This window comes from Equus caballus, chromosome 30 (assembly GCF_041296265.1).
Source record: "Equus caballus isolate H_3958 breed thoroughbred chromosome 30, TB-T2T, whole genome shotgun sequence".
NCBI lineage: Eukaryota > Metazoa > Chordata > Mammalia > Perissodactyla > Equidae > Equus > Equus caballus.
This window is the reverse complement of record NC_091713.1, coordinates 13,615,906-13,643,704: the sequence shown is the minus strand read 5'-3', so window position 1 is coordinate 13,643,704 and position 27,799 is coordinate 13,615,906. Positions and strand designations below refer to the sequence as shown.

The 27,799-nt window shown below is 41.9% G+C and overlaps 1 protein-coding gene across 10 annotated transcripts in view; it reads left to right on the top strand.

Annotated features, from left to right (window-relative positions):
* SMYD3 (SET and MYND domain containing 3) overlaps positions 1-27,799 on the top strand; it is a 671,177-nt gene that overhangs the window by 537,012 nt on the left and 106,366 nt on the right. For 6 of the 10 annotated variants that reach the window (XM_023632604.2, XM_023632603.2, XM_070255580.1 and 3 more), the window contains one exon: positions 25,842-25,929. In XM_023632604.2, coding sequence (XP_023488372.1) covers positions 25,842-25,929 — 88 coding nt within the window. Of the gene's footprint in view, positions 1-18,017; positions 18,189-25,841; positions 25,930-27,799 lie in introns of all 10 variants that reach the window. The other 4 variants (XM_023632602.2, XM_023632601.2, XM_070255576.1 and 1 more) reach the window with 1 other exon arrangement.

Sequence of the window (27,799 nt, the reverse complement as noted above, 5' to 3'; positions counted from 1 at the left end):
TTCTCCACATAACCAGAAGAATGCGTTACCCTGGAGTGAATGCAGTGCTGGCTGTCATTAATGTTAAAGTGAAGAGAGGACTTTATTGACTTCATAACCACATAATTCCATCAGCACTGTTACCATAAAGTACTGGGAGAGGCTTCTGGGCATGGTACGTGGACTGTAAAGTTGGCTGGGAAATAAACAGTGGAGCTATTGTGTTCGCCCTGGAATATGTTGTTCACCACATCACAGGATGTGGTGCTTCAACACTGCCATCTCCCCGGAGAACCGGCACTGTACTCCCCAAGCTCTTCTTGTTGCCCTCGTTTATCCAAAAGTGCACCCCAGGGGTGAGAAGAGGGTCTCTCCACAGTCTGGGGTGACGTGAATTCCGTCTCACAACCTTTCTAATTCTTGCACAACAATTCTTTTCTTCTGGCTTTTGGTCTACAAGAAGCTCCAGCTCAGGGAACAGACTCAGTCATGACAGCTATTGTGACAAAGAAGTATGTATTCTTTTGTACCATGTACAGTACCCAGCCCAACTCATGGCACACGATGTTCAGGAAGGGCTATAGAATGAGGTGATCTTCCTCAGAGGATATTATAAAGTATCATGCCTGCTAAAGCTCTCAGGACACTTACTTTGTGCTAGGTACTCTGCTGATTGATTGATAAACCTCATCTCGTTTCATCTCCATGATGTTATGACAGGAAGGATTGCTCTTGTGCCCATTTTGCAGATGAGGTAACTGGAGCTTTCAGCTTCAGAGGCTGTATTCTTAAATGTTCCACTATGCTGTCCTCTAAATTCGTGAATAACATATACTTTCCCTATCTTATGAAGTAAATATTCACATATTGGTTTTTGCATGAATATAAATTTTCATGTCAGTCAGGTAAATACCTACGAGTAGAATTTCTGGGTCCCTATAGTAAATGTGTGTTTAACTTTATAGGAAATTTCCAAATGTTTCCTAAAGTGGCTGTACCATTTTGAATTCCCACCAGCAATGAATGAGAGCTCCAGTTACTCCAGTTCTTTGTTAGCACTTGATTTTGTCAGTTTTGCTTTTGTTTTTGATCATTTCAATGGATGTATAGTGATATCACATTGTGGTTTTAATTTGCATTTCTGTAATGACCAATGTGTTCCTTTTATCATATGCTTATTTGCCACCCATATCTCTCTTTTGGTGATACATTTGTTCAACTCTTTTGCCTATTTTAAAAATTAGGTATTTTATTATTGAGTTTTGAGAGTTCTTTATTCTGTATATGTCTTTTATCAGATATGTGTTTCATAAGTATCTTTTTCTCAGTCTGCAGTTTGTCTTTTTCATTCTCTTGACAGAATCTTTTGAAGAGCAGAAGTTTTAAATCTTAATGTAGTCCAGTTTTCAACATTTTTCTTTTATGAGTCAGTCTTTTGATGCCATATCTAAGAAATCTTTCCTAATCCAAGAGTATAAAGATTTTTCTCTTATGTTTTCTATTAGAAGTTTTATGGTTTTAGGTTTTACATTTAGATCTTTGATCCATTTTGAGTTAATTTTGTATGTGGTACAAGGTTCATGTTTTGCATATGGATGTCCCGTTATTCCACTACCATTTGTTGAATTAATATCTTATTTAAGACAAGAGGATATTATAGAAAGAGTGCAGAATTAGATATAGGAGAAGTTGGTTTCTAGTCCTAGAGCATCTACTTGTAACACTGGTGACACTAGTCAGAGGGGTCCAATCTGAGTGGTGGGTAACAGGGCAGCTGATACAGTGGGAAGAGCACATGCTTTGCAGTTAGGTAGTCCTGGGTTCTGCTGCTAACATTTGACATTGGCAACTTTCTCTCTCTTAGTCTTAATTTCTTCTTTTGTAAAATGAGAATAATCTATACCTGGCAAAGTTGCTTTGAGAGTTCAACTAGATAATGTGAGTATAGCTTGGGAGATGGTAGACACTCAGTAATGGTAGCCATTATTGGTACTGAGTGATCTGGGGAAATAGTCTATTTGGAAAGTTCCAGGAATTATGGCATCCTCAGTTCCCATCATTTGCTGATCAGGGTCCCTGAATTGCTCACATAATCCTCTTGACACCTTTTTAAGTCTTTGTGTTCCCATGGTTAGTAATCTCTGCTTTCTTCCCCTTTTTGATTTCTTAGTGCTTTCCATTTGGTTCCCTTGGTCACTGTGTTGGGGTGCTTGGTGCTTTTTACTCTTACATTCTCCTTGGCATGCCCCCCTCTCTCCAGCTGGGTCTCTCCCTGTTGAGAAGTGAGCTGACCTTTGTCCAGATGTGGGGGGTATATCACTGCCCTTCCTCACTACTCATATTGTCCTGTTCACTTCTACAGGTGTGGTTGGGTGTGGGGCTGTATGTAGGGGTGTGGGGGTGTGCGTGTGTGGTGGGGGGGTGTACTAGGGATGGGACTCTTAAGCTGAGTAAGAAGACAGCACATACAGAGTAACATGCCACGTCATTCTCTTCTGCCTCCCAGATCCGTAGACAAAGTACATGTCATCCTGGACGCTCTTTCCTCAAGTTGTCTCCCAAATGATATGATACCTCTCTTAGAGTTTGACATATAGGAATTGTTCTCCCTTCCTGAGTGAGGCCACACTTTGAATCTTTTGCTCACAATGAAACAGAAATCATGAAACATCATGGGACAGAGACCACACAAGGCTTCCCTTGTCATTTATTCCTTATTCACTGCAGTGCAGGGGGTCCCACCCACACTTCCTCAGCCCTAAGCCTGAAAACAGGCCTCCTAAGTGGTCAAAACAGCTTCAGGGCTCCAAGGTGGGTGGAGAACAGCTCACTTTGCAGTGGGAGTGGGCAGCAGAGGGCTCTGCCTAAAACCTGTGGCTGACCCTGCAGTGACAATGGGAAGGATGTCCCAGAAGTCAAGAGTGGGAAAATGGGGTATTCTAATCCCTTTAATTATCTTAAAGGAAACATGGTTTAGAAATTAAGGGTACATGGTGCCATTCCAAAATAACTTTATTTTACTTGCGAAATACATTTTCCTGCTTGTGTATTTGCTGGGCTCAACAGTGACCTTGAAGGCCGACACTTTCAGTCTACAGTGCCTGCCCAAAGCCCTTAACATATGACATGCTTGACTTCACAAAACTTTGGAATCGTACAAGTCTCTGCCACACTAACTTCCACAAACACCTCACTGTTGGAATATGGGAAGAGGCAAACTAAATAGTGAATTTCATGATAACTCTTTGGGGCTCATTGTTTCCCGAGCTATAAGCAGCCCCTGCAGTGGCGTTGCCTTCGGGAGGGATGCAGATGGGGAACTGGTGCTGTTGGTGAGCTCTAGCAGGATGCACAATGTAGCTTTATGAATTGGGGTGGTGGGTACCAAGTGTGATTCCACTTCCATAGTCCCCTGTTCCTAAAAATAGCTACTGGGCTCCAAGTAAATATGGCAGATGGAGCACATGCATTTCTCCAGACTGTCTTCCCAAAACCTGCTGAAATGATGATCAGGTTGGGCTCTACATGTTATTGATTGCCTACCTTCAGAGCCTAAAAGGTGAACATGAAAGAGGATCCTTTTTACTTAGATCCATAAGCAAATATCACAGAGGCTAGGTGGTGTGTCAGAAGGTGTCAATCAAATTTGAGTGGGTGGAAGAAACAGTAGGCATCTGGTTCAGTACCTTCATTTTACAGAGAGGAGAAATGACTCATAGCACTCACTAACTGAGTGACATTGGAAAGTCAGGACCAGAAAATCCAGGTGTCCTAATTCTGGGGCAGTGCTCTTTTGAGGAAGCACTGTGGGTGCTGTACCTGGGTGTGGCGGCAAAGGTGAAAGGTAAAGATAAAGGAATAAACTGGTCTAGATGTTCCCCTTTGGCTATCTTTCTTGAAAGATCACTTCCATTTGTTTATTCCTCATTTTAATTTGCTTAAAATATTACCTTTATCCAATTTCTCAAGCCCTTCAGATAACAGACCTATAGAAATAAAACCAGAAAATGTGTATCTTTTAGATTGGTTTTACCACTGGAGGATTTAGTACATTTTAATTATAATGTCTGTCCAAGACCCTGGACTGGTATTCGCTAATGCTTCCACTACCACCTGGGAGGATGAGACTAGGTTGTTCTTGTAAGAAGAGACTAAACCTTAGCTATCCTAGGCACCCAGGGAGCCTACATTCACATTCCCCAAACAGGACTGTGATTCGGAGCAAGTCTTTTCTGTTCCTAGCCTGAGCATTAACCCTCAGGAATCAGGCTTCTACTCTTGCTTAGGACTTAAATAGACATAAGTCTCTCTTTTTTGCTCATTACTCATCTACAATTACCATTCATCTCCAGTCTTTCAGCAAACCTGCTTGAATGTTTCCTTCCTGCTCTTTTTTTTTCCCTTTCTTTCTAACTTCCTCAAGTATTTAGTGAGATGAGACTCAGAATATATCAACCATGGGAATCCTAAGATGAAAAGATCGCCTCTTCCTGCAAATGGCTTAGAATCTAGCATGGAGACAAACACCAGATACACAGTTCAGTTCAGTGTGGCAGTCGTCTTAATGGAAGCCTGTTTGAAGTGCATGGGAAGCAGAGGAGAAAAAAAATCTCCTGGTCAGTCAGGGAAGACTTCACAAAGGAGGAGACATTTGACCTGAGATGTAAAGGCTGTGTAAGAATTTCCAGTGAAATAGGTTCAGAGGGAGTATTTTAGACTGAGGAAACATCTCGTGTAATGTCTTGGAGGTTTGGCGAGTATAGTGTATCAGGGAACTGCATATGGTTCAGGATTCCTGGAGAATAAAGGCTGGTAAGACTAGTGATCAGGCGTGGTGGTGGTGGGGTAGGCCAGGCAGAGAATGTGGATTTTTATCACGGAGACATGGAAAGCCATTGAAGAACAGTGAGGGTTGGCCTTTGGCCAGCAACAACTAGAAAAATATGGCATGCCTAGAAAAAAAAAGTCAGAAACTATCCCACAAGGAAGGAGAATCAAAAATGTAAAAAACAAGCCATACATTAGCATGGTTCTCACATCATTACACCTAGAAGAGCTTTTTGAGAGCTGCTTTTTGCATATCTATGCTGACAGCAGCCTTTCTCTCTCCCCAACAAAGAATGAGATGTTATTGGGTCCAATTAATACCCAGGGATATGGCAAATGGTTTGTTTCAAGTACTCATCTGCTTACAGGCTGTTTCTGGGTAGTTCAATTAAAGATTAAAATGTTTACCAATTGTGCTGAGTATTAATTGCTGAGGAGAGGGTGTGACGGTTGTCTGAACTAACTGTACTTGGTTGTAATTAAGTATTGTGTTTCTCCAGTTGCAGACATCAGCATACTTTCTGTTTTCTTTCAAGCTTTATTGCCAAGTCATTTTCAGACCCTGAGAACTCTAAAAAGTAAAAAGAGATGTAGGCTTACTCTGTCTCTTGTTTTGATATGTAAATTGGAATCCTGGAATTATTAAAACATTGATAATGCTTTCCTGTCTATAAAATTGAAATTTGAAAGCTGTAGCTAAAGGCCCATGAAAGCAGTTGTCTCCACGTTTGTCATTAAACTCCTCTATGCAATAAATTTACTTCTCCTTAATTTAGAATCGTCCTGCTTTTTTCAGAATTTAGTCAATCTTGGCATTTTTTCAATACCCTCTTGTGCTAATTTCTTTATTTATTGTGCCTATTAAAATGGAACACATAAAGAAGCAGCCAATTAATAAATTAGATTTTCTACAACTTAAATAAAAACACATAATTATTTCTAAACAATCAGGCTGCATTCAACACGGGAGAGTTCATCACAAACACAGCCTCAGAAGATGAGGAAAATGGCCCAAGTTTGACTTCATATCAATGAATAGCTTCTTTTTACAACTGCTTCATGTTATGAATCAGGTCAATTAAAATCATTGTAAAAGTTGTGAATGCTAACCTCCTTAATTTCATCTCATTGCCTTTCAACTCAACAAAAGACCCAGAGCAATATTCTTCATGAGCTTTTTTCTGAAGCTACAGTTCACTACATCCAGCAGCCTATAACTTTAAAAGGGACAAGGAGAACCTCTAATGTGCTCAGAGAAGCACCACAGAAAAATAAGCCTCAGGGAAAGATGAAGGGAGCAGGAACTCTCAGCCTGCAAGAGAGAAGGGAAAGCGGTATCTGGGCAGGTGACCTGCGGGGCTCCCTCTCACTCACCTTGGGGAAACAGACTTAACTACAGGCGTTTGGATTAGATGGACTGACCTTCTGGACTGGTGTTTGTGTTTGAAGGTGTAGTGGCATTTCCTCTATGAAGGTCTTCTAAGAACAATCTTTTCCATCTGTCTGATCTTTTGAATTCCTGCAAAGCTTCCCAGCCCTCAAGTTCTGGAATCCCTTGGCTTGGATAAGTTAAATATTTTGGGATTAAAAAAAAAATCACACATTCTACCACTAAAAAAAGAATTTACCCTGTAAAATTAGATTTTTGTTTGGGCCATTTTCACCTTCATCTGTTGATGCCATGACAGACATTCAGCAAGCTTTTACTAAGTACCTGCTATGCACTCAAAGGCCTGTAAGAAGACGCTGTTAACTGAAGCTCCCTGAGAAGCAAGCCAGAATTAGGCAAAAATGAGAAAAGGCTTAAGCCTTAGATTTTTGCCTAAATTCTTACCGTGTTGGGCTCACCTACATGTCATGATAGTTTGTTGGTCTCCATAGATAAAGGCTGCTCTAACCTGTGAAGAACAGTGAAGTACAGGGGTGTTGAATGGTCAGAAAGAAGCAATACCCCAGGTCCTTTAGCATTAGCCCCGCCCCCCACCCAAAAAAGAAATTATTATACAGGAAATAAAGGTTGTTTCTTGACTTGAGTCCCAATATATTTTTGTTTGTTTTTGTTTTGTATTCTATTTTTTAAGCAAGATAGAGTGGCAAAGAGAGAATTGAGAGGGGGAGTTTAAAAAGGAAGGAAAGGTGGTAGGAGTTGTTTTTTTACCCCAAAATAAGTGGAAAATAGCAAAATTATTACAGAATGTCTTGGGTTTCAGGCTTTTCTCTGGGTGGTTTCAAGACTTGAACAAGACACCAAGACGCTCCTGTCAAGTTTGTTTAGAGTGTGCTCCCCAGTCTTAGTGCTGGGAACCTACTTTAGATGTTATCTGCCTTTTTCTGAGGTAATCTAATGCCATTATATAGTTTGGAAAAAATAAACTGTTTCCGTAATGCTATTGGTTTAGTATCTAGTTTCCAAGGGTGCACTCAGTGAGGAGCAGAAGGACTTTTAATATTAATGGCAGAGCTTCAAGGGATTGTTTATATTTTTTTACATATGTCATTTCGGGCCCTGAAGATTGAACACGTAGGTTTAATAGTAAAATCACTAATATTGTCAATTATGGGCAATTACTGGCTATCAGTCTCGGTTTCTTTCTCTAACAATCACAGTGCTGCTCTATTAGCGATTAGAGAAGCGTAGCCCCTTTCTGTAAAGGAGGTACTCTTGAAAATAGTCTGCCTACAGAAGGCCCTTTATTGATTGAGCTTTCATGCTACCAGTAATTTTTACCCAGGAAAATGACTACTCCTGCCGTCCAATCTTTCAATTAAGTATGCTTTGGTATGAGATGTATCATTTAGATTTTTATTAATTTAAACATTTGTGTCAACAGAAGGTGGATCATTATTAACTGGTGCAATGTGGTGAGTCACAAAATACATACATGTCATAGTAAAGTAATTAACTTCCTCATTCTATTGCAGAGCAGATGCGTAACCAAATAAGAACGGGGGCCCAAGGGTACCCTAGTACATTTATTTATTTATTTTAAGTCATTAAATTGTTGACTCAGAGACCTCATTTCAAGTTTCCCAAACTTTGTTCTCTTTTTCATCTCTGCATTTCCCCTTCCCCCACCTATGATTGAAAATAAGTTTAGAACCATCACTCAAAATTATAAATTCACTTTTGGCTTATCGTAGTAACTTCAAGCCTTGGATGGGCTCTCTTTGAGATGAGAGAAAGATTGATGACTAAGAGAGTTGAGAGAACGTCAGATCTACAGGGATTTCTGTTGTTAAAATGTTGGGGAAGGTTGGGCAGCAACTGTTTGGAGCAGCAGAGGCTGGGTTAAGAAACTCACCAGTATCTGACAGCCAGCATCCCAGAGTGAGGTTAAGTCAAGACCTCAGGACTGATGCCAGACTGTGGTCACTTCTTTCTTTCTTTCCTTCCACAACAACTGCAATTCTTTAAGTATTTCTTCAGCACCATTCTCTCTTGCCTGGATTGCTGCCAGAGTGTCCTAAGCGGTCTGGCTGTTTCTACCCTGCTACTCTGGAATTTAGTTTTTGCACAGAAGCCAGAGGATGTTTTCAGGAGGGACCTCTTCAGTAACTTCCCTCTCCCTTGGAAGGTGGGATCCAGCTTCACTAACAAGACTGGCAGGCCCCTCTGTGGCCTGGCTCCTGCGCACCTTCCAGTCTCAGCTCGGTCTCATGGCTGGAACACGCCAAGCTCTTTCCTGCCCTGGGGTCTTTGCACTTGGCTTCCCTTTGCCTGAAAAGTGCTTGCTGGGCTCTTTATCATTCTTCAGCTCTCAGCTTCAACCTCACCTCCTCAGAGAGACATCCTTGGCTACCCTATGAAAATCAGCTGCCTCTCTCCTTGTTATTTTTGGGTCCCTCTTTATCTATATTATAGCACAAACAATTATTACATGTTATTATTTGTATTTGCCTGTTTGCTTACTTGTTAAGAAAGTAAGAATGACGTTATCAGTCTTATTTTCTTTTGTGTCTCAATGCCCGACACGGTGCTTATATAATTATTACAGCACTTAACATTTTTGTGTTGCATGAATAAATAAGTCAATAAATAATGTTATTTGCTAACATTGAGTTAAGCTCTATAGGATATGCCAAGTAACTATATTACTTGAAGCTTCAAAATGACTTTTGCTCATAAAACAATTTCATGATAGTTTAAACAATGGGCTGCCAGGAAGGAATATTCTTGCCATTCCTTCCTCCAACAGTTTTTAGCTTTGAACTTGTTCCCCACACCAAGACTTACAAACCCACATGTAAACCTCCTAGTGGAAAGACAGGATATAGTCCCAATTATTATCTTGGAACATTCCCTCTCATGTGCAGTGTTTGCACACATTTCCAGTGTTTCTGAAACCAGACTTTATTAACACAGAGTTGATGGTATACCCAGATATGTGAGTTTTCTAATCTGATCAGGAGCGTAAATATTATCCACATCATCCTGTTGGATATCTGTGTATTTTCGAAAGTTAGTAAAGCATAAGAGACCCATTTCATAGGGGTTTCTAAGCCCAGGATTGGAAGGGCCCTTAGAGGTCCCATCCAGCCAGGGCAGGAACCTCCCTACTATATCCCTGCTAGGTGGATGTCCCCACTCCATGTGAACAGTTTTAGTGGAGATCTCAGCAGGCTCTTTGAGTAGACCATTCCACTCTCCAGCAACGGCGCTTGTAAAGTTAATTAATGTCATGAACTAAAAACTGCCTCTTTTAACTTATAGTCAAGTCCTGGTTCTCTGCCCCATGGAGCAATAAAGAGTAAATAGGTTCCTTATTCCACCTCCCTGTCTTCAGTTGCTTGAATGTTTGAGGCGGCGTGTGTAGCAAAGAGCACTCAGGCTTTCAAATTATGTAACTAGGAGCTCAAATCCATCTCCACCGCTTCCTAGCTATGTGCCTGAACTTGAGGATGTTACTTCATTTTTCTCAGCTGCAGTCTTATCATCTATAAATTAGGAACTGAAGTGATTTTTACCTTACTGAAATGATTAAATGAGGTAAAGCACAAAGTAATTAGTACAATAAACCTTCGACAAATGTTCTTGTTATTATTTGACCTTCAGCTAGCCAGCTCTCTGATACTCAGCCTCATCTGTAAAATAAGGAAAATGATTCCTACCTACTAAGGAGAGTCCAAGGTCAACATCAGTTAATCCTAAGATATGGTTGATTGTTCAGCCAGCAAGAATCTAGACAAGCATTCTCATCCTAACTGGATTTCATTATTTTTTAACTACTTTATTGAGATATTATTGACATACAAAAAGCTATGCATATTTAATGTTTTCACTTGATGAGTTTGAAGATAAGTATAAACCCATGAACCCATCACCACAATCTATGCCATAAACATAACCATTAGCAAATTTTTTAAGTATACAATACGATATTGCTAACTATAGGCACTTTGCTGTGGAGTAGATCTCAGATTTCATTATTTTGCTCACAGAATATGAAAGACTTTGTTAAATGCTTGTTGCAGGAAAAATATATGGGATTAATAATAGTTATCCGATCTACTTGTACAGTCTCTATGAAAAAATGAGTGCAGATGGCCAGGATCTGTTCTCGGTTCTCCCATAGTGGAAACCACATTATCTTTTTAAGTCTCAGTAAGCATTAGCCAAAGACAGACATTGGTTATCTGATTGGAGGCTTCCACGTGCAGACTTTTACTTTTGTTTCTGTTTTCTTGGGACCCTGTTTGCTACCACTTTGGGCTTCTGCCACGGCTCCCTTTTTCTCGCTTCTTTAGAGAGGAATAAAAATAGTTTCATGGCTGTCTTTACGAAGTTCTTTGGCTGCCCTGGGATAGAGTTCCTCTGGAATTAAACATGTAAACTTTTATGAAATATTTTCTTCTACTCTGTCCTGTTTGAGAATAATTTCTTTTGGGAGAAAGGAAAGGAAAGAAACTAAGAATCAGGCAGCTCTGTTCTTTCTGTTATCTGTTGATCTTTTACCACTTGCTGCGAGTAGTAAATCCATCTCTGCCATGCTCACTTCCTTGCTCAGAGAGCACTAGAACATTTCTTCATGAGCCTCAGTCATCCAGCATTGTCTTCCTCACACTATCCTGATAGATTCCTGCTCCTCTTTTGGGAATGTCCTTGTGTTGTCTGGTCTTGACCTCACCTTCTGTAATGTGTGTCATGTGTGTTTAGTAATTACTGTGAGCCAGTTGCTGTACTGAGCACTTTACACACATTGTCTCATCTGGTCCTGATGCCCACCCTATGAGATAGATCCTCTAGTCCTGTTTCCTACTGGGAAGGGCTTAACAGCTATTTTATCATCAGTGTTCTCAGGTGTTGTTCTAGAAGGTGAACTGATGCCCTTGGACAAGCTAGAATGGATAAAGCAAATGTGAACTTAAGCAACTATCAAGAATTTTACAAACTCATGGTTTTCCAATAGTTTGATGACAACCATGCCCTCATTTTCAAGACTGCAGCTGCTTTCTTATGAAACAAAAACCAAATACACATTAAAAGTGGGAGTGGAGAAATGGGCAAGCAGTGCTAAAATCTGTTATCAGCCTCAGGAAACCTAGATGACAGAAATGTCACCAATCTTCCTGGAGGTTAAACGAATATGCATTGGTTTCATAGGCTAAACTGCAATTGGAGAAAAGGAAGGTCATTTGCTTGTTTGAAAATCTCACTATGTCTGGCTTCCCCTCCTCCTCTGTCCAACCTCACGTTTGCTTCAGCTCCCTCTTTTCTACCATCCCTGCCCCCATAGTCCCCAGCCATGGATGGTCAATAATATGCTCCTGCTGCTCTGACACCTGCAATGCCAAGCAGTGCTGGTGGAAGTCAGAGGATCCTGCAGATAGACACTGAGCCTTCTCTGGGCCTTCCCTCGGCTGGGCTCCCACCTTGCCAAGTTGTCCTGCTGTCCTCAGTTGGTCTCCTTCTTCATGCTCCACAGTGTTCCCAACCTTCACTACTGTTCCATCCCCCAAGCCCCTGCTCTCCCTTGATTTCCGTAGATACAGGAGTGATAAAACCCATCAGGCGTAATATCCCTCCACTTCCCACTCCACCCACTTCCACATGCAGCTATATCTGCACCCATCCTTCTCTGTCTTCCTCTTGGCTCGGAGCAAACAGGCCTCCTTGCCAAAGCCAAGTCTTTGCTACCTTCTTGCACCACCACCTGTGCTCATGACCCCACCCACTGCCTCCTCCTGGACCTGGCTCCTCCAGTCACTCCCTCTCTGTTGTGATCGGCCTCTCCCTTTCTGTTGCCTCCTTCACTGTGGTATAAACCTGTTCGTGACTTTCCCATTATTAAAAGACAGCCTCTTTCCCCAACTCTGCTTTTGCCTCTAACCGCTGTGTCCTTTTCTTCAATTTGTGAAATCCCTTGAAAGAGTCACCTACTCGCTTGATGTCCCTGTCTCTTCATTTTCTCTTCTCTTAAACCCCACTGATAGTCTTTCCTGTCATCCCATTGAAACCGTCTCTCTCTGTGTCATCACTGAGCCCAACTCCAAGTCGAGTGGCCTTCTTTGAGTCCCTTCCCAGCTCACCCTTCTGTTGCATTTCACACCACGGGTCCCTCCCTTCCTCTTTCTAGGAATACTCCCCCCTTAGCTTCTGCACCCTCCTCTCCTTCTCCCCCTTTGCTCCTTGTATGTTGGAGTTCTCCTGGATTGAGTGATCTCTATTCCCGTATCTTTAGATTCCAACTATATGACAGTGGCTTCCAGATCTACCCTCCTCACCTTTGCTTGTCTTCTGGGTCTAGTTTCATAATTCCAACTGACTACGGGGCAGCCCTACCTGGATTCTCTCTAGGCATCTCATACTTAACATGTCCAAAAGGTGAACTCATCTTTCCTGAACACCTTCTTTCTACGTCCCTGATCTCACCTGAAGCTTTCATCTTGCACTCAGTCACTGAAGTCAGATGCTTGGCAATTATTCCAGCATCCTCTTCCACAGACCACTCACTCCCAAGTTATCACCTTCTTAAAGACCCTTAAATTGATCCCTTCCTCTCTGTCTGTCTCTAAGGCCATTGCCTTATTAGAGTTCATGTCGTCTTTTTCTGGAATGTTGCAACATCTATCTAACTGATCTTCCTGCCTTCAGTCCCTCTACCTCTCAGCGTATTTTCCACGTAGATATTTGAACAACACAGTGATTATACTTAAAATCTTCCCATGTCTCCATGTTGCCCACAGATGATCAAATTCACCCTTTTTTCTGGCACCTGCCCTGCTCTTTATTCTTATCTGTAAACCTTTACTCTCTCCCCTTTCCCTCCACTAACCATTTAACCCAGCCTTATGTTTGCAGGTCTGTGAACATATTCTGAAGTAGGCTCCCAAGTTAGGACCATCTCTCCACCGAAAGTCTCTAACTGAAAAAGCAGCCTCCAAGCAGCAAGCTACTGCAGACCCAGAAGGGCAATAGAGGACTGAGGTGCGCGCCCACCCACCCATCACCACTGCTGCTGTGCATGAGTGAACTGGCACCACCAAACAGCTCCGTCTTCTCCGAGACCTTGTGCTGTCTTATGTCCTCCTGTTTCTTCATGCTCTTCCTTCCTGCTTTGTTACTCTTAGCTAATAGTTCCACAGCCTTCAAGACTGAGCTCAGGCGTTGTCTTCTCTAGGACACTTTCCCAAAACCCTGGTTGGGCAAAGGACCCTACCTCAGTGCTCCCATAGCCCCAGGGCTTCTCTCTCTCTTATCACATATGATATTTAGAAATGATATGTTTATGTGGCACTTTCCACCACTAGACTGTAAGCGCCTCAAGGCTAAGGCCACATCTCATCCAGACCTTTGCAGTTCCAGTGCCTAGCCCAACTGTGCATTCGGGAAATGCTGGCATGTATTGAACTAAAGGGAGTTGGAAGGGCACAGTATTACTCATAGTGCGGTGTGCTTGGTCACTTTTTGTGTCTATTATAAATAAACTAATTTGTGCCAAAGCAGAGAACATGGGAAATACAATTGTAGATTGGATAGTCAAGGGAAAAAACCCTAAACCATTACGCACTTGCAGCAAATCTTACCATTGCTGACACGAAAAGTGACAGTATGATCACAGCAATTAGAAGTGATCACTGAGGCAGCAGAGACCAGGCTGGTGGTCCTTGGTCCTGGCTGTGGATTGAAAAAACCTGGGGAGCTTTTGAAAAATACAGATACCTGTCCACCCCTGAGAGAATCTTCTGTCATTTGCCTAGATGAGACCTGGGCCTCCGTATTCTTAAAATCTCTCCAGGTGGTTCTAAATATATCCCCATGGCATCAGACCCTGACAGCAGAGATGAGAACCAAAGCTGGAGGAACAATAGGCCTGATCTAAAGGAAAGTCAGAGACCTCATATCCCTTAAAGCACGTTGCTGGCATGGATGGGGGGAGGTGGGGTATGGGCATGTCTGGATTCTCTGTGTGTTTGTGCATTATTGGTGGAGTGGAGGAGGAAGTCAGCACTCTAGCCTAGAGTGAATTAAAGCCCCGATAGATAAAAAATAGGCATATCCCAAATAGTTCAGCTCCCATTGGTAATGATATATGGGTTTTCTCATATGTTAAACTCTCTAAATGAAGTTCTGTCTACTCTTGTACAGAGAAAGATGGATTTTCACATTTGTTTACTTCCAGAAAAGAAATCCTTGCATATTCTAATTGAGCATTTACTAATATTAGAATCTTACTTTCAAGTTATCTAGAAAGTTAAACAATAAAATGGGAATGATAAAGGAAAACAGCTGGGGCTATATACTTTTGACCCACAGAGTATGACTCAAAAGAAAATAAAAACTGTTTAAGAGGTAGTGGTTTCATTAATCCTTTGTGGGTGCCGTCATAGCGTTCCCTGAGGCAAGGGGTATGAGAAGAGAGAATTACGCCATCCTGTACACCCAAAATGCCCTGTTAGACATCCAAAATTTGATAAGGACCTTGCTAGACATCAGTACAGAGATTATATCTATACCTATACTTTTTGGGGCAGATTTCAGATTTGATGTTGCCAACATGCCAGGTCCTAATGAAAGATGGCCGTGACACAGGCGGCTCAGTGCACAGCTCTTTAGGAACAGGAGGATTCTGAATACATACTTGAGTATGTATTTCCAGTTCTCCCCCTGATTTCCAGCACACCCTCCATGAAATCACTGGCCCCTCCCTGTACCTCTTTCTCTTCCTGTGAAGTGGGGACACCTCTGATCATCATCTGGTAATGTTTATGAAGCTCCATCAGACCTTTGTCTGGAAGGCTCCGTTAACAGTAATGCATGCTTGGTTTATGAGATGGTTACAAGAGAATGGAGGTGGGGGCAGGGTGCCAAACATGGCCAGGGCTTTTATCTTTGACATTATAAAGAGGTCTGCTGGCCAAGGGCCAGATTGGAGTTTACTGGAATATAAAATGCAGACGTGTGCTTTCTGTTGGTGGGGTGCCAGGGGGAAAGCTCGCCAGCACTTCACTTCCACAGGATGCAGTTGCCAGGGAGAGCATCTGAGTCCTGGTAGTTTTGTGCGGGGTCTTTCATGGGTATGAGGTGGGGCAGAAAGCTGAACCATGGAATTTGGTCACCTTCTCTCGCTGCCAGGCCCTCAGCGCATGAGTGATTGCCCTCTGGAATGACCCACCCCCAGCTTCCAGGAACAAATTCTGCATGGATTAATTCACAGACTACAGAATTGTTTGAGATTACTGGAGGAACACTGGCTTTCTTCCACTGAGACACAAATGCAATTCTGGACTCTTTCTTCTTGAAAATATGACCAAGGTATTAAAGATAATTCTTCGCCCCCAACTGGGACATAGTCCTTTTGAACTTTGTGCTTGTTTGGCACATGGTCTAAGGATTTCAGTGCTGCCTTACAAGGTGTTAGTAAGAACTGGTGAATTTGTGCAAGCCAGCTCTGAAAAGGTAGGGGGAGCTATTGCAATTGCATTAACTACTGTTGTTGGACAGGTTCTGATGTCATATTAAATAATTTGCTTTGGTTACCCTTATGATTACCTCCTTAAAAAGCGTGTCTAGACTTCTGTCCCAGGACTCATTATCTGAAATTGTTAGTGTGGACCCCAACTAAACTATTCCCTTAGTTTGGGACCACAGATTAAATAATCTGATGTGCTTGCTTTAGCAGATAAGCAAATACCATGTTCTCATCTGAGTATGGCATGTTGCCCACTATAATCATTATACACACAAATGTTAGAGGGAACGTGTGAATTAAATAATCATTGTCAAATTCTTGGGTTGGTAGAATGCAGCACAGGGTCGTTGTAGTCTTTATTCCATCCTCTACGTACTCTCTCTGCTCTGACTGGTGTGTTCTATACATGAGAAAACTCAGCAAAAATAGAATGAAGGAAAAAAAAATAGAATGGAGGGATTTGCAATTTGTTACACAACCACAAATTCCAAAGTCTCTCCTGTCAGAATTTCAGGTCTCTCTTCATGCACAACAGACACCATATACATTAATGACTAATGGAGTGGAATGATTAGTTTCCATCTCCATGGTAACCTTAATCAAGTTCTCACCTGGGGAAGCTGAGCCAGGAGGCATTGTTAGCCTCCAGGTCTCACATCTGGCCAGCGGCAGAGCTGGGATTGGAACTCCAGCATCCTGATTTCCACTTTCATGGTGTTGTCTGTCACACACTCCTGAATGCCAGGAACACAGAACCCAAGTCATGCTGTTGGTTCATCCTGTTTTTAAATGTCTCTGGAGAAACTGCGTCTAGGTTATCCTAACCTTCGCTATCAGAACATTAGCCTTTATACCTAACTTGAATGTTTTCTGCAGACTTTCCTCTCTGTTTGCAGAGGAGAGTGAAAGCAGCTATTTCTAAGGAAGAACAAACTAGAGATGGAGGTGTGGCAGATTGGAGGAGGTGAGGGCTTGTGGTTTGGGTCTCCATTAAAGCAAAACCTGTCCTGAAATTCAGGGGTATACTTTATCTTAATGCCAGCTGCCATTAGAACAATTTTTCCTGTAAAATCTTTGCATTTTTTCCCAGTCTCAAACCTCCCAGCTTGTGGTGTTCGCACAGGAAGATTGGCAGGACTGTGCTAGGAGTTGCGGATACGACTTTACAGCACAGAAGCTATCTATTTGATAGTCTCTCTCTGTACAAATGTGAAAAGAATTTGTTTGAATGTGCTTTTGCAAGCCAGTAGCCTTCTGCTTCGTATAATCTCCATTATATGTGCTCAGGAACTTATCTTTTCAGGAGGTGCAAGGAGGAATAGGAGGGTGCAAGGAAGAGTCGTCTTAAATGTCTTTATGTAGTGTTTAACTGCCTTTGTGTATCAGCCGTTCATGCTCATTTTCCGCACAGTGTTGCATTAAAAGCAGATCAGCAAGCACCACTTGGCATGGGTAGGCTCTCAAACTGTCCCAAGTGTGTGGATGACAACTGGTTTTTTTTTCCTCTGAATTGACCGGATTTTATATAAGCAAAGGAGCTTATTTCTCTAAGAAGGAGTTTCAGTCACTGGGATAGGAATACCCAGCACAGAGGAAGGGAAGGTGTTGAGGTTGTAGCTGGAAAAAAGCCTTTGATGGGTCTAGAAGTTCTGACTTCACCCACTCAAAGCTGTTGTCACTTCCCTAGAAGCTGTCAAGGGGACATTCCCCTTCCTTCTGGCATTTCCCTGTATCTGGAGATTGAACCTTGAACCTGCAGTTGGTTCCAATGTGTGAACTTGCAGAAATTTGTAATTGCAGTAGAGTCCTGTTTCTGCCTGAGAAACAAAGCTAAGTGGGTATTGGCAACTGGGACAGCTACAATGGGGACTTAGAGTTAAATGCCTTTCAGTGGAACAGTGCTGCTGGAGGCTCAGGTTGTCCCATGAGCCCTTCTCCTCAACATCAGCACTTGTTTGGACTGGGCTTAGTGCTCCTCATTGCCCAAATGTTCCTCAGCTGGTTCCAAGACAGTGCCAGGGCTGACTGGCAGGGGAAGTCTTGCCAGCCTGAGAAGAGGACATCTATTCTGGGGTCAGCCAGCTCAGGGGGGTGGGGAAGAACCTGGAGTTTCAGGCTCTTGAGGGGACATGGAGTTCAGAGACCTGCTTCACCCTTCTTGTGCACATCGCTTGTGGGCACTGTGCTGAGATCTCACCATTTCATGAAGAAGATTAAGTAAAATTACCTTGCAAAGTTTGTTTTTTTCGTTTGTGGACTGGTAAGAGCACGTGGATGATGTCCTTTTCATCTGCATCACAGTTATGCCCATTGCTACAACTATCATGGAACCCAGTGGGAAGTGCACAAAGGATTGTGCCTGTGGAAGCTGCAGGACGTTTGATCTGGTTCTTGGTGGATGGAGAGGAGTTTGTTTGGATGACTAAATTGAGGAAGAGCCTTCCAGACAAAGGGAATGGGATATGCAGAGAGGTAGGAGCATGGCATAGTTGGTTCTTGATTACATTGTAATTTGCTTTCTCCTTCATTGGGATAAGACTATTTTATCCCTCCCACCAAACAAAACGGATTCTAGTCAGGCCCCTGGTAGCCCTCCGCCTTCTAGGGTGGGAATTGAAAACTCAGGGCTCTGTGCCTTTCATGAGATTAGTGCTTCTAGAGGGTACAAAGAAAAGGTTTAGAAGGTACATCTGTTCAGACAGTTATTACACCGCAGAAACTTAGCTTCAGGGAGGTTAAATACTTTGCCAAGGTCACACAGCTATGGAGCAGAGATTCAAATCCACATTTTATGATTCTAAATCCAGTATTCCTTTCACTAAGTTTTCATTATTTTGTACAGTTGCTAGTTAATTGCTAATTAGAACATTCTACCAGTTGAACGTGCTTCAAGCTGAGGACATTCCTCTCTTTTCCTTCCTTCCCCAGTCCTTAATGCCCTTTGACTGGCTTGTGGTTGATATGATAACAGTGAATGCTCTAGTTTTAACTACTATTTTTCCACTTTATGAAAGAGCCACTTTTCCCCCCATGTTAAATCCAAACTGCTTTCAGTTTTTTTTTGCCAAAGGAGATGGAAATTGGTTCCAGCAGAAATGTTCCCTGTGAATCGTAAGGTTTGGAGTGCTGCTGTATATTCATCTGTTAGTCCCAGGGCATTATCCATGAACTGGAGTACCTCAGTCAAACGCGCTGCATATTAAACTTTGTTTCCCTCCTGAGTTTGAGTTTCAGGACTTCCCAGTCTCTCTCCTGAGTGCAGACACCATATTTGAACCTCATTCTGCTTTAAAAACAAACAAAACACAAAAAAACCTCTCATTTTAAAACGCTAAAATTATTAAATTACTGGAAAAGTTTATAAGTACTCAGTAATTTTACTTCCCATTCCATTCTCATCTCTCTCCAATCCAGTCTAATTAGAGTTTGTGTGAGGATTGGATAACAGGAAGTACTGGAAAGCAGACTGCCTTTCTCCTTTTCCTTTTAATGTGAGCCATCTGAAATTAGCCCAATGCAAGAGTTTCAACATCAAACACTTGTGAGCCAAGTGAACACATCTGTTTAAGTGTTCCAGATGCACAGTGGATCTGGATGGTTGCATCTTATGTTTAAGCCTGATAGAGCCAGTGGTTACTTTCCCAAGGATATGTTCAGCCAGTCTTGCTAGATTCCAACCTTACCCTATTGAAGAAACTTGGATTTCTGATTCACAGTAACTGCTGGCATCTGCCAGGTATGCTTCCTACTCTGAAACCCAAAGGAAGCATTTGGCCAATTGAATGTAATTCTGTTGCATGACGCCCTTTTATGTAGTGGTGAGATTATCTCCTATCATCTGGTACCTATTTTTTACAGTTAAAGGAGTGATGCTAGGATATTGATTTGTTAGCTATGTGTGAAGGAACTTAGATGGCCTCACTGATCCATCCAGGGATAGATGGGCACAGCGACCTCTGGGCCAAGTGAACAACAGGAGGCTCAGGATGATGTTGGAGATTGAAGCCAGGAGAGCCAACAGAGCCCACTCCCGAACAGCCTTGATGCTGTTGTCCGGGAGCACGGGTCCTGAGCTAAGGTGAGATTTCTTATACTGGGGGGAGGGGTCCTGTTTAGGTTCTAGACCAATATCTGGGCATTTGGCAAATACTGACAACTACAGTGGGAACATGTCCTTTTTCAACATAATCATGATGTGGTAATATCAGGAACAAGTCAAGATAGAAGTATGGTGTGAAAAGAACAACCTTCTGTTTCCTTGGTTGAGATTCTCCTTCTTGTTACAGAATTAAGGTATTTTATTCTTAAAATACTGTTACCCATGGGTTGTAGAAGATCACTACTCTCTCCTCATTGATTTACTCCGTCACCATTTACTGTATAACTTACTATGCTGGCACTGGGAATAGAGATATGATTAGGTCATGGTCCCTCAAGGAGTTCTGAGGCTAGTTGGGGAGACAGTAAAGTAGATCATTAATGACAGCTTGGTGCTGAGAGAGAGATATGCAGAGTGGCTGTGGTGGCTCAGGAGCGCTGGGCTAACTCAGAGGGAAGAATTAGAGAAGATTTCTGGATAGAGTACATTTGAGGCTGGGTCCTAAAGGGACAAAAGGGAAGAAAGTCAAAGAAACAACTCAAAGTGGTGACCCAAGGAAAGAGCAGGAAGCTGCAATCCACGTCCTGACAGAATCCAGAGGGGAGGATTCCAGTTGGAAGAGAACGTGTAGCAGCAGTAAGATAGAGCTAGGGCTGGGTCGGATTCAGAGTGCGGCTATGAGAGGAAAGAATGGGGGTGAACGAGAAGAAGGGACCAAGTATTGAGAGAAACGACTCTTGGATTATGGGAAGTTTGTACCTAGCCACTCATGGGCCCGGGAGGGGGTAGTGCGGGTAGAGGAGCTTGAGTGTCACAGAAAGAAGGGAGACCTTCAGGAGACTCGTTCTTACCAAAATCCTGAGAACAGCTGGCAGAGTTCTGCCTTAAATGACCTATTTCCATGTTTTACTGTTTAAAATGAAGACAACTTTTTAAGGACTTTTCTGGAACTATGCAAGAGAGTGCTCACCAGAGTTAGAGCTCAGCTGGCCTTGCGCTCCTTCAGCCTCTGGAGTGGTCAAGTGGGAAGAATGTTAGTGGTCATCCAGGCCAACTTCTCATTTCTGGGGAGGAAGCTGAGGGCCAGGAGAAGAAGCCTTGCCCAGGGCGTGAGCCAGTCACGGCAGAGCTGCTAGTGGTGCTGGAACCAATTTGTTGTTAATTCCCTTTGTCACTTCCAGCAGAGTGAACTTTCTCAGGAATCCTTCTGTTTGTCATCTGAATTATTTTATCGTTTGTAGAAAACTCAGTGATAGTACGTTTGATTTTATAAAAATATATATGTATAAAATGAATGTTTTCTACCTGCTGAAAACAGATTTCAAGACTCACTCATTCAAGCTCCTTTTACATAGTAAAGCTGAAATTCAAAAAGGATTTTTTCCCGTAAATAATTTTGTCTTGAATGACAGCAACATCTTTAATGTGTTTGAATAAGAAATAATGCAATAAGGACGTAAATTTACTAATTTCATTCCTCAGGAACTGTGAAAAAGAACATACTAATTTATTCTTATATTTGCAAACTGAAAAAGTAGATTTAAGTTACGCTTCCCTAAGTAGTTTCTCTGTTTATACATATGTCTCATATATATAGGAATATATATGTATGTGTGTGTATACACACACACACCCCCCCACCCCTGAGTGTTCTCCTCCTACCAGGTGTGGGGAGAGGAGAGGCAGACTGCATTGCAGGCATGGTTAGACGAGAAGTCACAGAATGGAAGAGAGAGTCAGGAGACAGGAGTGAGGTGAATTGGGAAGCTGAGGGTGTAGAGAGTTTCACCTGGTGGAACATCCGGGGAGTTGATAGTTAGCTGGCAGTGAATGTAGCTTTGTCCAGCTCCCATATGAAGTGCTCTCGAGAGCTATTGTTTCTGAATGTTTAGAAGCAATTTCAAAGCTTTCTTGCTCTTCTGATAAGTAAATATAATCTTAGGCTCAACTCAAAGAACAGCTAATCAGATTATGATGGGGATTTAGTCGTGAATGTAACTCCCGTATGAAATTGTTCTGCATTGAGCCATGGTCTCACCCTGCTTGATGGAAGAATGTGAGATCTGCTGTGGGTTCCACGTTGGAAGATTTTAGTGCCCTTTTCCAAATGCCAGTACTAGGAAGAGCATAGGAGCCGTGGGTTGAAGATACTTTGAATTTGCACTTAGACTTCAGTTTCGCCTTTTAAGCAAGACTTGGAGAAAAACACATTCAAATTAAACATGAAGAGAGTGGGAAGAGCATGGGCTCTGGAGCCAGATAGACGTGGGTTTGAATCTTACCTCAGGCAGTAGGAGTGGAAGGACATTTGTAGCCATTACTTAAGCTTTAGGACTGTCTTGTGCCTCGTTTGTAAATTGTAGGTATTGATGCCCTGCAAGGATGTTGTGAGGAGTAATTCAAATACAGAGAAGAGACATCCAGATCATTACCAAATAAATGTTAGTCTTTTTCTTCCAGATCCATCCTACAGACGTTTAACTGAGCATTTGCTACATACACGGCTCTGTGCTAAGTATTTAGGAGACGCAGGATCAGAGAAGAATAAGACCTATATTTAGCTCTAAAATGGGACAGATATGACACGCATACAAGCTACAACCCATGATCTCCATCCACGCTGTCCTCCTTAATATCCCTGGAACATCCAGGCATGTCCTGCCCCAGCACTGTGGCACTTGCTCTCCCCTCTCCCTAGAACTCTGATGTCCCACTCCTTCAGCTCCTTCAGCCCTTTACCCATATGTCATCTTCTCAGTAAGGACTTCCCTGGTCACCCTGTTTCAAATGGAACTCCTTGGGGCCAGGACTCCTCATCCCTCTTCCCTGTTTGTTTGTTTTTCCCTCTGACACATATATTTTACATGTGTGTATGTGTGTGTGTTTTCTGTCATCCCATGCTCCTCCTGCCTCTGCAGTGTAAACACTATGATTGTCGGATTTCTTTCCTGCTGTATCCTCAGTGCCTAGAACAGCGTGTAGTAGGCACTCAGTAAATGTTAACTGAATAGATGAGTGATCAAATTTATTAATTTCAGGGGCAGGAGGGGCATGTGCCAAATTCCAAAGGCCAGAAGAATAGAAGATATGTTAGGGATTGTATTTGTTTCCTATGGCTACTGTAATCAATTATCACAAACTTAGTGCTTAAAACAATAAAAATCTATTATCTTACAGTAGGTCAGAAGTCCGACACAGTTCTCTGGGCTAAAGTCAGGGTCTTGGCCGGGCTGCTTTCCTTTCTGGAGAATCTAGGAGAGAATCCATTTCCTTGTCTTTTCCAGCTTCTGGAGGCTGCCTGCATTCCTTAGTCTGTAGCTCTGATCCTCGATGTTCAAAGCCGACGGTGGCAGGTTAAGTCCTTCACACATCATGTCACTCTGACCTCCACTTCTGCCTCCCTCCTCCACTTTTAAGGACCCTTGTGATTCCGCTGAGCCCACCTGCATAGTCCAGGACAATCTTCTTATTTTAAGGTCAGCTTATTAGCAACCTTAATGCCACTTGCAACTTAATTCTCCTTTGCCATGTAATCTAACATATTCACAGGTTCTGAGGATCAGAATGTGGACATCTTTAGGGGTCCGTTATTCTGCCTACCATAGAGTCTAACAAGTGAGACATTTTGCCTAGAATCTAAGGTTTGAGCTGCCGGTAGTGAAATATAAGACAGGAAAATTTAGTCATGAATGGCCGTGATTGTCAAGATTTAACGTGTGGGCTTTCTCTGGGAGGCATGAGGATGTTGCTAAACGCTGTATACTGAGGTGAGGGAACGAGGCTTTAGGAGATGAAGAGGGACTTTGAGCAGGTATTTGGAGGGAGATTGATGTTGACCTTTTAAGCAACTGATTTTTCTTTCCCTCTCCTGTGTACAGAAAGCTAGGTATTTATTCAGAATTTCCTAAAAGAAGTAGGGTGCACTTATCGTATCTTTTTAAAAACCACCCTATTATATTAATCATATGCACAACACATATACACAGAGACCCAGAAAGCCCTACTACACAGACACACTCACACAAGCACACACACTTCCTCCTGCATACCCACTGCCTCACCCTTTTCTTGGGATCTCTTTTCTGTGGTTCTCTGTGGCCTTCATATTTTTTTCCCTGGAACACCTGAGTTATGTGTATCTTCCCATCAGTAACGTGGGCTTACTCTGGCAGTGGTTCCACAGGGTTCCTTCTATAAACCTCCCCTAGCAGGGATGTAAGAATCTCCAGGGAGATGTATATAGTTTGAAAAGTCTGCCTTACTTCACCTTTGCCATAACCCCCACACTGGCCATGATTTGATATAACTTCCTAGGATGGTTCTTCTTTCTGACACTAATTGAGAATCTAATGGATATTGAACACCTGGTTTTCAGTAGTATATGGTGAGAGTTTCCTACTCTTTGATTGGTCTCTTTAAAGCAGCACTGTCCAACAGAACTTTCTGTGATGACAAAACTGTTCTGTATCTAATGGTGTCCAGTATGGTAGCCACAGCCACATGTGGCTATTGACTCTTGAAATGTGGACATACAGGAAAAATAGAAGACCTGCTTACTAAATAGGACAGACATTTAATAAATGGTAACTCATACTTTTATTTTGTTTTAAATTGCTTTTTCAATTGTTGGGAGTTTTTATTTATTGGTTTATTTTCAGTTTTTGCAGAAGTCAAAATTGGTTCACATGGATGTAATTATACCTCACATTCCTTTTTCTGGCCTCATTTTGATTGATAGCTCCATATTGATTAAAATGTTAGCTATAGGTCTCCTAAGAAATAAGTCTTTCTCTTCCTCACTTCCCCTTCCTGATTTTTAGATATACAGTTATATAGATATATTTATATCTATATATCAGCTTTATTGTGATATAATTCATATATCATACAATTTAATCAATTAAAGTGTACAATTCAATAGCTTTTAGTGTATTCACAGAGTTTTGGAACCATCATCACAGTCAATTTTAGAACATTTTCATCACCCCAAGAAGAAACCCATACTCATTAGCAGTTACTCCCCAATTCTTCCCAACCCTCCTCCCCCCGCCCCGAGCCTTAGCTAATTATTAATGTACTTTCTGTCTCTCTGGATTTGCCTATTCTGAACATTTCATATAAGTGGAATCATGCAATCTCTGGTCCCTTGTGGCTGGCTCATTTCACTTAGTAGGATGTTTTCAAGGTTCATCCACACTGTAGCATATATCAATACTTCATTTTTTTATTGACAACTAATATTTCATTGTATAATTATGTCACATTTTAGTTATCCATTCATCGGTTGATGGACATTTGGGTTGTTTCCACTTTTTTTTATTATTATGAATAATGCTGCTATGAACATTTATGCAGAAGTTTGTATGTGAACATATATTTTCATTTCTCATGGGTGTATATCTAAAGAGTGGAATTGTTAAATGATATGGTAGTTCTGTGTTTAACCCTTTGAGGAAGTGTCAGACTGTTTTCCAAAGTGGCTGCACCATTTTACATTCCTACCACTGCTGTAAGAGAGTTCCAATTTCTCCACATCCTCACCAACACTTGTTATTATCTGTCTTTTTGATTATAGCCATCTTAATGGGCATGAAGTGTTGATCTCATTGTGGTTTTGATTTGCATTTCCTTGATGGCTAATGATGTTGAGAATCTTTTCATGTGCTTATTGGCCATTTGTATATCTTCTTTGGAGAAATGTTTATTCAGATCCTTTGCCCTTTTTTTTTAAGGATGATTAGCCCTGAGCTAACATCCACCACCAATCCTCCTCTTCTTGCTGAGGAGGATTGGCCCTGAGCTAACATCCATACCCATCTTCCTCTATTTTATATGTGGGACACCTGCCACAGCATGGCTTGATGAGTGGTGTGTGTAGGTCTGTGCCCGGGATCCAAACTGGTGAACCCTGGGATGCCAAAGCAGAGTGTGCGAACTCAACTGCTACACCACTGGGCTGGCCCCCTCTTTGCCCATTTTTTAATTGAGTAATTTGTCTTCTTTTTCTGTTCTTTTGGCCTGAGCAGGATGCTGATATGCTAACTGGTGATGAACATGTATGGAAAGAAGTTCAAGAATCCTTGAAAAAAATTGAAGAACTGAAGGCACATTGGAGTATCCTTTTTACCTGTGGATTGAATTGGACTGTTGGGGTTGTTTCCTTGTTGGCTGGAGCATGGTGTTAGTGAAGCCAGGTCCGGGGTTTGACCTCCCTAGGGCTCTTCATTCTGTTCCATCGCCGTAAGCTGCGTCCCTGACCCCAGCTAACAATTTGGGTAATGGCTAGGGAAGATTGAAGTGAGAGCAGCCTGAATTCCTTGCCACCTTTAGATAATAATCAAAATTCATGGCCCAGTAATAGTAGAACAGTAAGTAGTAGTCTCTTTATATGGAAAAGATAACAAATTTCTGGATTCCCTTCCTCCCATAACCTACATCTTTAGGAAAGAATAGCTTAGAATCCTTTTAATTTAATGTCATTGAGCCTCAGGTCTAGAAGCTTCATATTAAGTCAGCCATGACTACAATGGCAATGGGAGTTTCTACACAATAAATTTTCTTGGCATAAATAGTAAGGACCACGAAAGGGTCAAAGTTCAGAGTAAGGAGAGATCACTTCTGTTGGAGGTTATCTGGGAAGGCTGTACTGGTGTTTTACTGTGTGAGAGGTAGCCCGAATCAGGGACAGGATTTGCATAGGCAGAGGTTGAGAGACAGGTCACTTCCAGTTAGAGGAGTTAAGCAAAAGGTGACAAAGGGAAACCACAAGGTAAGAAGAATGAGGTCAAGGTAGATGAAAAAGATTGTGAAAGGTCATTCAGGTGCCTTGGGTCAGTGACATCCCAGGCACTAAGAAAATCTGCAAATGAGGGTTCTAGTCTACAGACAGTGTCCTTTAAAGGATTGTAAAGGACAGGAGAAGTACTTAGGCAAATGTTCCTGTTTTTAAAGGTGAAATAAGTAATTTCTGAAATCTATAGCTCATGAGTTTTTTTTGTTTGTTAGTAGTTTTGGTAAAGAAACTAGAATTGGTTACTAAAGAAATGGAAAAGGAAGCTGGGATCATTAGGATGCTGCATGGGTTCAGTAAGAGCAAGTGAGTGATAGAGTCATGACTTTCTTTGGTAGGGTTTGTACATTTCAGAAAGAGATTTGATAAAAAAAAAAATAGTGAAGAAATGTATGCTAGATGCTAGCATGACCAACCATCTTACTAAGTGGTTGAATAGCTATGCTGAAAAAATGATGCTAATTGGATCACTGTTGCTCTGAGTCAGTGTCACTCTGTTCCAATCTCAGTCCTCTTCCACTGTTGATTCTGTGCCTTGAATGAAGATAGCATAGGCTCATCAAAACTCCAAAGGTGTATAGATGCGGAAGATGGCAGAGGTAGGATGGGAGACTCAGGAGCTCACAAGATCCCTGAAGGTTTGAATAGTGCCTGAATCTAGAAAGATGAAATTCAACAGGAATGTATATAACATCTTCTATTTGGGTTAAAAAGTTCAAGTGTATAAATATACATAAAAATTAGCAGCAGAACATGTGAAAGAATTTTAGAGTTTTAGTAAATAGCAAAATTTAGTAAAGTTCATGAGTATAATATAACCCCCTAAAAGACTACTGTGATCTTGGACTACATTAATAGAAATAGAGAATAGAAAATGAGAAGGTGAGAGCAGTAGTCTGATCACATCTGGAATTTTCTATTCAGTTTGGTATAGGATGTATTAAGAGGGATACAGAAAAACTGAAATAAGTTTTGAGGAGTGGAACCAGGATCAAAATGGAATTTAAAACCTTCTCTATAGATGGGATGGGAGATACTGGGAAAACAGTCAGATCTGGGAGAAAGAGGGCTGTTCTTAGGCTTAAAGAGCCGTTCCACGGCAGAGAAGTAGACTTATCCTCTGTGGTCCCATGCAGGGGAATTAGGCCCATGGATGACCCAGCTGTGGTTCAGTCTCGATTGGACAAGGCTTTA